At 40.9% G+C, this 13,248-nt stretch overlaps 1 protein-coding gene across 20 annotated transcripts in view; it reads left to right on the forward strand.

The window, feature by feature from the left end:
- ANKHD1 (ankyrin repeat and KH domain containing 1) overlaps positions 1-13,248 on the forward strand; it is a 173,003-nt gene that overhangs the window by 55,662 nt on the left and 104,093 nt on the right. For all 20 annotated transcript variants that reach the window (XM_084850861.1, XM_084850870.1, XM_084850862.1 and 17 more), the window contains exons 6-7: positions 3,141-3,374; positions 11,907-12,001. In XM_084850861.1, the coding sequence (XP_084706987.1) occupies positions 3,141-3,374; positions 11,907-12,001 (329 nt within the window). The remainder of the gene's footprint in view (positions 1-3,140; positions 3,375-11,906; positions 12,002-13,248) is intronic.

Consider the following 13,248-nt stretch of genomic DNA (forward strand, 5'->3'; position numbering starts at 1 on the left):
TGGGCAGTTTACAAAAATTAAAACCACAAAGTATAGAATAAAAACAGCATAAAATATAAAAGCTTAAAATTACAATATAAAAATACAACCAGAATAAAACATAGCAGCAATGCAGAAATTTAAAATACATTAACAGATTTAAAACAGCAAAGTTAAAAGACTATAATGCTAAAATGCTTGGAAAATAAAAATGGTCTTCGCCTGGCACCTGGAAGAGAACAACTGGAAAGGAGGAGGACTGGGAATGTAGTGTGGGGAATACTGACCTACTTCCATTTTTAAGCCAAAAAGAGGTGCCCTTCTCTGCCCAGTACACCACTTGTATTGTTCACCAGGGGAGGGGACAGTACCCATTGCAGAGGTTTTACAATTTGATACAGCGCTATCTAGCTCCTCCAACCAGGCATTGCAGTCCCCAGCATCCTCCTCCATTGACCTAAAGGTCAGGCACATTAGTAGAATCAAACAGGCAGTTTCAACAGCAGGACAGAGACAGACAATCTTGCAATAGAGCTGGAAGGGAGCATTCCTCAGAATCCTCCACATCTGTACCTAAATAAAAAGCAAAGCCCAAAGCAGCACATAAGCACTCTCAGGCCTCAATTTGCCACATGGCCCTCCCTCATCTGAGGTATCTCCTGAGTCTCTAACTGGCAAATATTACACCCTGAAGCCAAAAGCACTCGCTTAAATCTCTACAAGAGACAAAGACATCTCAGACAGAGAAGAGGGAGAATTGTTGGGTTAGAGCCCCTTAGAAGACTATTCTAGGGTGAGGCTTTTCAATAATGAAGATTTTCTATCCCTTCTCCCTGAGGCCCTCGCATCCCTTGGATCTCAACCAAGTACCCCAGAGCCAACGCAGTCAACATCCAGGGGAGCCTCTGTATTTCCAGAATCGAACCTACCATCAGGGAAGAACCCTTTCCTTGTTTTCACTAGCATGTTAAGGCAGAGATGGCATCCCCACTCCCAAGGGAGAACAGCCATCAACATTGCTTAGATGTTCTACTCCAACAGACCATGGACAATCTAAAGGTGCCTCTGGTGGATTCCCCAGTAAATGCCCTCCCTCTTGGAAGTCTTTGCCCAGTGGAGGATGGGCACCTTGATATGGCACTTGTGCACAATTTGGTCTGGAAGGGGAGAAACAGCGACTGAAGTTGGCAGGAGTGGAACTCTGCCCAAGCAGGAAATCATGAGATCTAAGATGTGCACTAGGAACATCAGATCTGCTGATTTCTTGTGTCAGAGTGATTTGATGTCCTGCATGCATTTTTTTACTCCCCCCACCCCTCTCTGGGGAGAGGGAGACAAACCCATTATGAGTGTCTATAAATGCCCCCAGCTGGATAATTTCTGAGAAAATTGGAAATGACTTTTCTTGATGTTACCCAGAAAACTGTAGTTTGACAGGTCACAGAAATTAATTCTACCCTCTGTTTGTCCCAAATACTCTCACCCCTTTGAGAGAATGTGTCACATGCTGGATGTCTACAGAGGCCTTAACAAATGCACAACAGATCTCCAACTCTGTTTTCTTCCGTCCTATTTCCCTGAGGGGAAAATCATCCAGTTCCACCACTGCCAGGTAGCTCAAGATATTCATCTATAAGGCCTTCAAGGTCCAACATCACACCTAACTGCATATTCTACTCAAGGCCCTCTCTTATAGAGCAATCATGTAATCCAACCCTAACACATTCCCCAGATACTACAAAATAGAGATGCATGCCTCTGTAGAGGCAGCATTTGGGAGAAGGGTGTTGCAACCAGCTCTTCCCTCTTTCTGAGACTCTCATCCTACTACTAGATCATCTGGTACTCATCCTGTTGTTTGATGCCTTCTCATACCAAACAGGAAATGGAACATTGACCACTTAACTGTGAAGGTTATTTTTGGTTTGATGTGGTAGAGCCATCCCAACCATACTCTCAGCCTAACCTTACTCTCAGCCTAACTGAGTCTTTAAGAATCCAGGGCTCTTTACATATCCATGACACTATGGGTTCTTCCATGCCCTGTCAGGGATCAAGAGTACCATCCTTCCTCTTGTCTTAACCCATTAATCCTTTAAGACTTGGTTCTGCAGTACTCACTCTGTCTCAAGGTCAACCACAGAACAGAACTAGATGAGCCCAAGATCACTAGTGTGAAGTATATCTCTTCAGTATATATAGTGTATCTTGGTCACATGAATCCTGCCTTTCCTGAGTGGTGGTGGGACTTAATCTATTGTTGGATGCCTCCATCACACCAAACTGGAAGGAATCTTGTTGGTAAGTGACCAGTGTTCTGTTCTGAGCCATGCCTTTTGAACTTGAACTGTGTTTATAGTAATATTAATCATTCTGGTGGCTAATCTCTGGGAGTAGGAGTGTTTTATGCACTTTCTTCTTGATACTAGCCCTGTGAAGATGTTCAATTCCAGATATTCAGATTATTTTGGCCTATGGCGTCCCGGCTTTTCATTTGCACCTTGGACTACAAATGTGCAACATGCAAATGCTTTATATTTATTATCTCTGTGTTGCTATTTTTGTGGTTTACAGATTGCTCAGATAAGGTCTAAGCTTGTTCAGTTGTACTAAGGAAATTTGGTCCTAATGTCAACATTGGCTAGGTAGGCCAGTCATCATGGGGTAAGGTGGCATAATTCTGATTCCCACAGCCAGGAATCTACAAACTTTGGCTTAGTTTAATAGCCAGGCATGTACTTGTGGTCACCACAGTGCTGATTATATGGGGAGGACTCATTCAATCTGTCTTGCCCATGTGGCTGCAGGCTTTTACATGTGGGAGTACCTTGGGAAATAATTTCCCATGGATGGATCCCACATTGCTGCTGTAGCATTTAAGGGTCACGACAGCGTTGCTAGTACCTGTGGGGAAAAATGATTTTTATAGAAAGACTTTTATAGAAAAAACCTGTACTTGTCAACTCAGAAGCAAGTTCTGTTGATTTGAGTGGAGATTACTCTCAGGTAAGTGAGTATAGGATTGCAGCCCTAATAATAATGGAGAGGTAAATATATGAAGTAACCATGCAGAAAATGGATTAACGTTACAATTATGTGTTTATTAAACTTCAATGAATAACACAAGGCTAGGAGTGACACTGGCATATTTCTTCTTTTAGGGAACACGGCACTCACTTATGCCTGTGCTGGGGGATTTGTTGACATTGTCAAAGTACTGTTGAAAGCAGGTGCGAATATTGAAGATCATAATGAAAATGGGCATACCCCTTTAATGGAAGCTGCCAGCGCGGGTCACGTTGAGGTTGCAAGAGTACTTCTGGAATATGGTGCAGGAATCAACACTCACTCCAATGAATTCAAAGAAAGTGCTCTTACACTTGCTTGTTATAAAGGTATGACATTTTGAAGGAATGTAACTGGGGAATTCACTATATTTTTAAAGGCAAGGTATAATTTAGTAAATTAATCATAATTAAAGAAATCTTATGTTGACAAAAAGTTCCCTGTTGCTTGTAGCATTCTATGGAGTATGTGTAAATTATATGTGGAGGTACAGTATACACTGCATAACATATTAAGGTTTGAAGGATGTGAAAACTGGGAAACAGATGTAGGTTCCACAGTTTTAAGATGCTGATAATGACATTGTAATGTTAAGACTGATGTGTTCCCATACTCATATTCATACAAAATGGATGCCTTGAACAGCTGCAGTAAAATGCAGAATATATCATGCAAATGTATACATTTGTTTGATCTGTAGAACTTACTGAGGTTGCACGATTCATCTTGCTTTGGCACTGAACTTAAATCTTAAAGTACAGAACATACATAGTCCTGAACACACTCCATGTCACATGAAATTACTGAACCATTATTTTGGGGTAAAGAATGCAAATTATCAAATCTCTGAACTATGATCTTGAACTCTGTACAAATTATTAAATTGCCTCAGTACTTGAATATACGTAGTACTAATATAAGAAGAGCTGTGCTGGATCAGACCAAAGGACTATTTAGTCCAGTGTTTTGTTTGTACAGTGGCCGACCAGATGCCTATGGGAAGCCCACAGGAGTACACCTGTAGCACCCTCCTGCTCATGTTTCCCAGCAACTGGCATTGAGAGGCATAATGTCACTGTTACTGGAGTGGGAGACTACTGTATAAGGCCATCAGTGTCTACTAGTCACATAATGACTAGTAGACACTGATAGCCTTATTCTCCATGTATTTGTCCAATCCTCCTTTAAAGCTATCCAAGATGGTGGTCATCACTAAATTTTGCGCTAGTGAATTCCATAGTTTAACTATGCACTGAGTGACAAAGTTATTCCTATGTGCTGTGTAAAGAATATCTGTCCTGAATCTCTCACTATTCAGCATCATTGGATGAGCTAAGTCAAGTATTATGGGAGAGGGTTTCCTCTTTATTTGCTTTCTCCACACCGTGCATAATTTTATACGTCTCTATCATGTCCCCCTCTTACTTGTCTTTTTTCTAAGGTAAAAAGCCCCAAATGGGGAGTAGTACATAGGGGAGTAGCTCCAGCCTCTTGATCATTTTGGTTAACCTTTTCTGGAAGTGAATATTTGAAGACATGAGGGAGGGGAGAATTTGTTTTGCCCCTATTTTTTTCTCTCTGTTGACATTTTTTCCAGTGGCAAAATTAGAAATTTGAGAGAAACTGGAAAAACTTCTCATTTTTTTCCCTTCAGAATGGGAGAGATGATCTTGAAAGTAGTGTTAAAATAATTTTTCAACCACTTATACTGCTGTGAAGCTCCTAGAGCCAAGATGTAAAAGTAGTAATATTATTGTAATAATACTGCCACTGCAAGCCACACTCACAAGTTTCAAAAGGTGCAAAACACAGGGACTCTTCAGGGAATTGGTCCAAACTAGGAATTTGCCAAACCCATGCAGTATGGTGGTAAGACCTTGCGCACTACAGCTTATGACTCCTTTTGTCTCTCACTTGCCTCAGGTTCTTGCATCTTCTGCATGAAGTGAAATAAACTGATGTATGTTTGAAGATACATGCATGCAGTCAAGGAATAAATGTGAAAGAGTTGAGAAGCTGCCTTTAATCCATACAAACCATTCTCTGAAGTGACATGAAACTAAAAAGTGAAAGTTCAGAACTAGAAGTTATAGATATTTCAGACACCTGAGAAATAATGCTAGGCAGCTTGGTAGATAGTGCTATGGTGAAGTCATTGGCTGTGGTGAATGTTGGTACCAGTGATGTGAGAAAATGTAATCATGAAGTCCTAAAAGCCAAATTTAAATTGCTAGGGAAGAGATTGAAAGCAAGGAGCTGCAAGGTAGCTTTTTCTGAAATGCTCTCTGTTCTGTGTGCACAGCCAGCTAAACAAGCAAACTGAGGAGTCTCAATGTGTGGATGAAACAGTAGTGTAGGGAGGAAGGTTTAGATTTGTTAGGCTCTAGAGCAGGGGTCCCCAAACCTTTTGGACCCAGGGGCACATTTGGGAATTTGAGAAACTGCTGTGGGCATCATCACAAAATGGCTCCCATGGAGGATGTGGCTAGTCACATAATGGCTGCTGTGGCATCCTGGCTAGTCAAGAGGTGGGGGTGGGAGAGAAAAAGTGAGGTTAGAGGCTGGGAGGGAGAAATGGAAGGAGTTGCTTCCTGGCCCACACAATCTTCTGTCCACTTATACCTTTCCTGTGCCCTCTCTCCCCAGTCATAGCCTTTAGCCTCACTGTTTTGTTCCCCCGACTCCTTTCCTCTCTATTTCTCTCCCTTCTCTGTCCCTATCATTCTTTCTCCCCCTTCCTAGCTCCTAGTCTTGTTCTTTCTCTCCCACTTGTCCCTTTATCTTGCTGTTTCTCTCTCTCCATTCCCAGCCTTTAGCCTTGCTATTTCTCTCCCCCAGCCTCTTTATTTCGCTGTTTCTCCCCCCTCTATCCCGTTGCCTTGCTTTCTCTTCCTGCTTGCTGAACAGCTAATCAGTGGCAGGTTCAGGAGCAAGAAAGAGATCCTGGCACCTTAATGTTTTTCAGTTTTTTACTACTTTTTTTTAAAGAGGGGGCACCGTACATAGATTTTTCTAGGCTAATGCTAGAAGCCTCCAAGCCAGGAAGGTAGAGTTAGAATGTTTAGTTTTAAAAGTGAACATGAATATAGCAAGCCTGGTAGAATGAACAGAACCAGTGAGATATGGTCATCTCTGAATACAAACCCTATAGGAAGGACAAGGGCAAGCACACTGAGGTGGTGTTGCTCTGTACATGAAAGAGGGCATAGCGGCTATACTTATTGTCCATCTAGCCTGTTATTGTTGACACTGACCAGCAGTGGCACTGTAGGTTAAGGCAAGATCCTTCCCTAGTCCTACCTGGAAATGTCACGGATTGAACCAGGGACCTTCTGCATGCAAAGCGTGTGTTTTGCATGCAGAAACGTGCATGCTACCACTGGGCTTACACCCCTTACTACTAAGTGGTGCCCAGGACCTAGTGCAAGATGTGACTGTGATTGAACTGATTGGAAACAGTGATCACAGTGCTATCAAATTTAATTTATATGTAAGTGGATGTCCAACATAGTCACATTTGACTTTGAAAGAGGAAATTCATCTAAAATGGGGGGTTTGGTTAAAAGGAAGTTGAAAGGGAAAGTCAAGAGGGTCAGATCTCTCCAGAATGGGAGTGGAAGATTACTCAAAGCCACAGTAATAGAAGCTCAACTAAAAAAGGTATCCTTCAGAAAATGGAGGTATTGCCCAAATGAGAATGAAAAGGAACACAAACTTGCACATAAAAAATGGAACCAGACAATAAGGGATGCAAAAAAGATTTTGAGGAGTACATCTCTAATAATGTTGACCAACACTAAATCATTCTTTAAATACATCAGAATCAGGAAGCCATCCACGGAGGTAATTGGACTGTTGGATTAAAAGGGAATTAAAGGAATACCAGAGGAGGATAAGGAGACTGCAGATGCTGAATGGATCATTTCTGCATCTGTCTTTGTTGCAGAAGATATGAGGCAGATACCCATGCCTGAACTGATATTTTCAGGAAGTGAGTCTGAAGAATGGAAGCAAATAGTGTTGATGAGATAAATGCCGTTCTAGACCTTACAAACAAATAAAAAATCACCAGATCCAGGTGGTATTCATCTGAGAGTCTTTAAAGAAATCAAACATGAAATTGCTGATCTTCGAAAAAAAATATGTAACATGTCCCTAAGATCAACCCCTATACCAGAGCACTGGAAAGTGGCAAATTTAATCCCAATTGTTAAAAGTGTATCAGGAGATGCACTAAATTATAGAAAGGTAGCTTAATTTCTGTTCCGGGTAAGGGTGAAAAGTGTTAACATCATCAAGCATGTAGAACAGGGGTGGTCAACTTGTGGCCTACAACTCCCATCATCACTCACTATTGGTTATGCTGGCTAGGGCTGATGGCAGTTATAGGCCAAAACATCTGGAGGATCACAAGTTGCTTACCCCTGATACAGAAAGACACATCTTGCTTAAGAAGAATCAACATGGCTTCTGCAAAGATAGGTCTTGTCTCATTAACCTTTTAAAAAATTCTTTGAGAGTGTCCACAAGCATGTGGATAGGGTTGATCTGGTAAACTTCGTTTATTTGAACTTCTAAAGGGCTTTTGATGAAATCCCTCACCAAAGATTCCTGAGTAAATGTAGCAGTCATGGGATACAAGTAAAAGTCCTCTTATTGATAGGTAACTGGCTAAAGAATCAAAAGCAGAGAGTAGGAATAAATTTGCAGTTATCCCAATGGAGGGAAGTAAATAGTGGGGTCCCTCAAGAATCTGTATTGGGACCATTTCTTTCAAGCTTGTTCATAAATGATTTGGAATTAGGGATGAGCAGTGAGGTGACCAAGTTGATGACACCGCATTATTTAGGGTAGTTAAAACAAATATGGCAGCAAAGAGCTCCAAAAGGATCTCTCCAAATTGGATGAATGGGCATTAAAATGGAAGATCCAGTTCAATGTAAACAAGTATAAAATGATGCACATTGGGACAAAAAGTCCTAACTTCACATGTATGACAGTGGGGTCTGGCGGTGACTGACCAGGAAAGGGATCTTAAGGTTGTGGTGAATAGTGAATAGCTTGATTAAAATATTGATCCAGTATGCAACTATCGAAGATGGCAAATTCCACGTTGGGTATCATCCTTAGGAAAGGCATCAGAAATAAAACTGCCAATATTATAATGCCTTTATACAAATCTGTGGAGTGATCACTTGGAATACTGTGTATAGTTCTGGTTACCACATCTCAAAAAGTATATTGTAGAGCTGAAACAGGTGCAGAAAATGGCAACCAAAATGGTCAAGGAGCTGAAGCAATTCCCCTACAAAAAAAGTGTATGGGCCTCTCATAATACTGGAAATGGATCATCCAATGAAGCCGAGTGTTCAGGAAAGACAAAAGGAAATACACCTTCACTCAGTGCATAGTTAAACTATGGAAGCTGCTACCACAAGATATAGTAATGACCACCAACTTAAAAGGGGCCTTAAAAGGAGATTAGACAAATTCATGGAGGTTAAATATATCAATGGCTACTAGTCAGGATCTCTGCACAAGCCCTGTAGTGTTGGAGGCAGTATGCCTCTCAATACCACTTGCTGGGGAACACGAGTGGGAAGTTGCTGTTGCACTAGTGTCCTGCTTGTGGGCTTTCCGTAGCCATGTGGCTGGCAGCTGTGGGAACAGAATACTGGGCTAAATAGAAACTGCTTATCCCTAATTCCAAATCATTTATGAACAAGCTTGAAAGAAATGGTCCCAATACAGATTCTTTGCTCTGATCCAGCATGGCTGCTCTTGTGTCCTTAGTAATTTCAAGGATAATATATTTACTGAGATGGAAAAGGATATAAATAAAATGTAAATATGGATCAGGATAGTAACGGTAGAGAAAATTAAGATAGGAAGCTCCTGTTATGCCAGGTTGGTCCATCTAGGTCAGTATTGTCTGCACTGACTGACATCAGCAGGGATTTACACAAGAGTCTTTCCCAACTCTTTGTAGAGATGAGGGATTGAATCTGGTCCTTTTGCATACAAAGCATGTGCTCTACCACTGAGCCCTTTCCTCAAGTATGACACTTGGTCTGCTTCTATGCAGTTCCACTGGGTTCAGTGGGGCTCTCCCAATTAGTTGTGCATAAGATTGCAGCCTTACTGTGTACAACGATGTGCTAATATTCACATTTATTACCACTCAAGTTAATAATAAAAATGTTTCTTTTCTGAGTTTTGCATTTAAAAATAAGATATATTTAGTTTTCTAGATGATTATATTGAGCTTTGCATACTGGGCTGTACCCAGTCGGTCTGTGAGTGGAAAGATGTTCATGCAACTAAAATTCCCTTTCTTACTTGTACCCCCCACCCCCCACAATGTCCCAAACCTAAAAGCTTCTCTGATATATTTGGGTAGCTTGGGGGGATCGTTCCATCTTTCGCTTTGGGCATACTTGTAACTTTTCATTGAATAAAGCTGAGGCATTTATTCTTCTAAATTTCCTAAATAGATCAACGAGTAGAGTTATAAGTATTTAGTTATACATGCTGCATTTAATGTTCTTAAAATACAAGTAAATTTTTAGATTTGACCAAGTAATTCATTAATTAAGCAATTAATACCCTGCTTTTCCCCTCCATAAAAGTAATTGCTCAAAGGGGCTTACAAAATATAAAAAACATATAAACAATAATCATGAAACATATTTACAGCAAATTAAAAGCAGTAGTAAAAACAAGCACAATAACCATCAATAAATAAAATTAAGCAAGATACTTGTTTTAAAAATGCTTGTTTTTAAAAATGTCTTCACTTGCTGTTGGAACACAAAGAGGAAGATGACTTAACCTCTTGGGGCAGGAAGTATTAAATACACTTTTTTCTCCAAATGTCTGTCTCTCTGAGAAATTTTTCTCTGTAGCTTCAAAGTGTTTTGAAATTTTATGTTATTACTTACAGCTGATTAAATGAAGGTAATATTTGGATACTGTGAAAAGAGTGATTGAGAATTAAACTCACTGCCTTTGCCTCCTCTTTTCCTCTGTTGCCCCCTCCAAAAACCTCTTGAGTTTTGGGAAACCCTCTGGAATAGTCCAGCATATGGCTGCTGCAGGAAGAGAGCAGTCTCCAAAACCAGGGACACCTCCTACCTCTTGTGCAAGCAATAATGCTTTCTATTCGCACAACACCACCTTTTGGATCCAGGCCATTAGCTGTATATTTGAAAAGTGTTGTTGTTGTTGTTGTTCAGTCATTCAGTCGTGTCCGACCCTTTTAAAAAAGTTTAGGTAGCTGCTATTTCTGCAGTGTCAAAATAAAAAGTAGCATTTGATAAAACAAAACAAAGGTGTTCAACTGATGATGGACAGAAGGCAACCTCTGTTGTCGTTCAGTTGTGTCCAACTGTTCGTGACCCCATGGACCATAGCACGCCAGGCCTTCCTGTCCTGCACTCTCTCCCGGAGTGTGCTCAAGTCCATATTCATTGCATCAGTGATGCTATCTAGCCATCTCATCCTCTGCCGTCCCCTTCTCCTTTTGCCTTCAATCTTTCCCAGCATCAGGGTCTTTTCCAGTGACTTTTCTCTTCACATTAGGTGGCCAAAATATTTGAGCTTCAGCTTCAGTATCTGTCCTTCCAATGAGCACTCAGGGTTGATTTCCTTTAGGATGGACTGATTTGACTCCTTGCAGTCCAGGGGACTCCTAAGAGTCTTCTCCAGCACCACAGTTTGAAAGCATCGATTCTTCGGTGCTCAGCCTTCCTTAGAGTCCAGCTCTCACAGCCATACGTTGCTACTGGGAAAACCATAGCTTTGATTATACGAACCTTTGTCGGCAAGGTGATGTCTCTGGTTCTTACTATGCTGTCTAGGTTTGCCATAGCTTTCCTCCCAAGGAGCAAGCATCTTTTAATTTCATGGCTACAGTCACCGTCTGCAGTGATCTTGGAGCCCAAGAAAATAAAATCTGTCACTGCTTCCATTTCTTCCCCTTCTATATGTCAGGAAGTGATGGGGCCAGATGCCATGATTTTAGTTTTTTTAATGTTGAGTTTCAAACCAGCTTTTGCACTCTCCACTTTTGCACTCTCCACTTTTTGCACTCTCAACAAGAGGCTCTTTAGATCCTCTTCACTTTCTGCCATTAGGGTGGTATCATCTGCGTATCTGAGGTTGTTGATAATTCTCCCGGCAATCTTAATTCCGACCTGTGATCCATCCAACCTGGCGTTTCTCATGATGTACTCTGCATATAAGTTAAATAAGCAGGGCGACAATATACAGCCTTGTCATACTCCTTTCCCAATTTTGAACCAATCGGTTGTTCCATGTCTGGTTCTTATTGTTGCTTCTTGACCCTCGTACAGGTTTCTCAGGAGACAGGTAAGGTGGTCTGGTACTCCCATCTCTTTAAGAATTTGCCAGAGTTTGTTGTGATCCACACAATCAAAGGCTTTAGCATAGCCAATGAAGCAGAAATAGATGCTTTTCTGGCATTCTCTTGCTTTCTCCATGATGCAGCGAATGTTGGCGATTTGATCTCTAGTTCCTCTGCCTCTTCGAAACCCAGCTTGTACTTCCGGTAGTTCTCGGTTCACATACTGCTGAAGCCTAGCTTGTAGGATTAAGGCAACCTCAGCTCTTCACTAAAATGTTACAACTTTGTGTACGTACATTTAAAAAATAGACTTAAAAATGTTAACTGCTAATCTTCTGAGGAGGATGTGTTGCATTTTAGGTTTTGTGCAGTCCATATTGGAATCTTAATTTTGCAGATGCTTTGTACTCAGATTCATAGACCTATAGAATCACAAATGAATGTATTGAGTAGTTTTGATGTTGAGCAATCTCATTTTTCTCTTTGTATTTTGAAGGTCACTTGGATATGGTTCGATTCTTGCTTGAAGCTGGAGCTGATCAAGAGCACAAAACAGATGAGATGCACACAGCTTTAATGGAGGCTTGCATGGTAAATAATTATTGGAATAAATTGTGTTTGGGTGAAGGGAACTAAAGAATTTACCCTGTACCTCTCTAGTCGTTTAAAGAAAATATTTAGAAAAATGTTTATACAAGATTACAGCTACTAGCTGTTCATTTTGTTTGTTTGTCTGTTTAAAAAAACATTTTAGTGTTCTCTGTGATACATGGAGTGTGAAGTCTAGTGCTATTTTTCCTAAAGTGGTCAAATTTGGAAATGATAGTAGGCGTAAAAGGGTTGTCAACAGCTGTGTTCTCAGCTTGACAGTAGTAATGTTAACTAACTGGTAAGAGTCAGAAAAGAGAGAAGAGGGTGCTTTTCTTATCCTCTCTGAAGATGGCTGGTCTGATGCTGCAGTAATCTTAATGCCTGATGTTATATCACCTCCCACCTCAGTGGTAGATCACGGAGGTAGGAAACCATTTGCCTATGAAGGGCCATTGATCCACGGGAGAAGTAAATCAGGGGGATGACGATACCCAATCAATGGTGGATTGAGTTAGCAGGATTGCATAGTGCACCCTCCCTCCCTCTCTCTCAAACATGTAAGGATAGTTATTGCAAAGAAACTGTGTAGAGTTAAGGTATTTTTTAATGTAGGATATACTTTGCCCTATCTTTCTGTTTATAATACACTCAAGGCAGCATAGAAAAACTTAATAAAAACAATTGCACAGTATAAAATTATATCAGTCAGCAGCAGCAAAAATTAAAAACTTCAGAGAGACAGTAATTCTTAAAGGCCCATTAGAACAATAGTATATTTACTCACTGCCTAAAAGCAGACAGTGATGGGGTCAGGCATACCTCTCTAGGGAAGCTGTTACACAATCTGGGTGCCACAGTTGAGAGAGACTATCTCTCATGCACACCCACCATGTTTCTGACAGTGGGAGGACACAGAAAGGCTCCTGTAGTGCAATGGAGGTTTTAAGTAGGCTCATGTGAGAGGAGGTACTTTTTGAGATACTCTAGTCCTCAGTCTCTTAAGATCATGATCTGGATCTTGAATTAAGCTTGGAAACATGGATAACCAGTGAAGTTGGCAAAGAACCAGTGTAATATGATGTGATTTTTTGGTCACCCCAGCAAACCCTTGTGGCTGCATTCTGGACCAGTTGAAGTTTCTGAATTGGGCAACCCCATGTAAAGCACATTACAATACCAGGAAATGACAAGAACATGAATAACTGAGGCCAGTTCTTATTTCTTCAGGAAAGGGTACTACTAACATA

Source organism: Heloderma suspectum, chromosome 4 (assembly GCF_057233095.1).
Source record: "Heloderma suspectum isolate Gila_16-S chromosome 4, 16-S_ref, whole genome shotgun sequence".
Lineage (NCBI taxonomy): Eukaryota > Metazoa > Chordata > Lepidosauria > Squamata > Helodermatidae > Heloderma > Heloderma suspectum.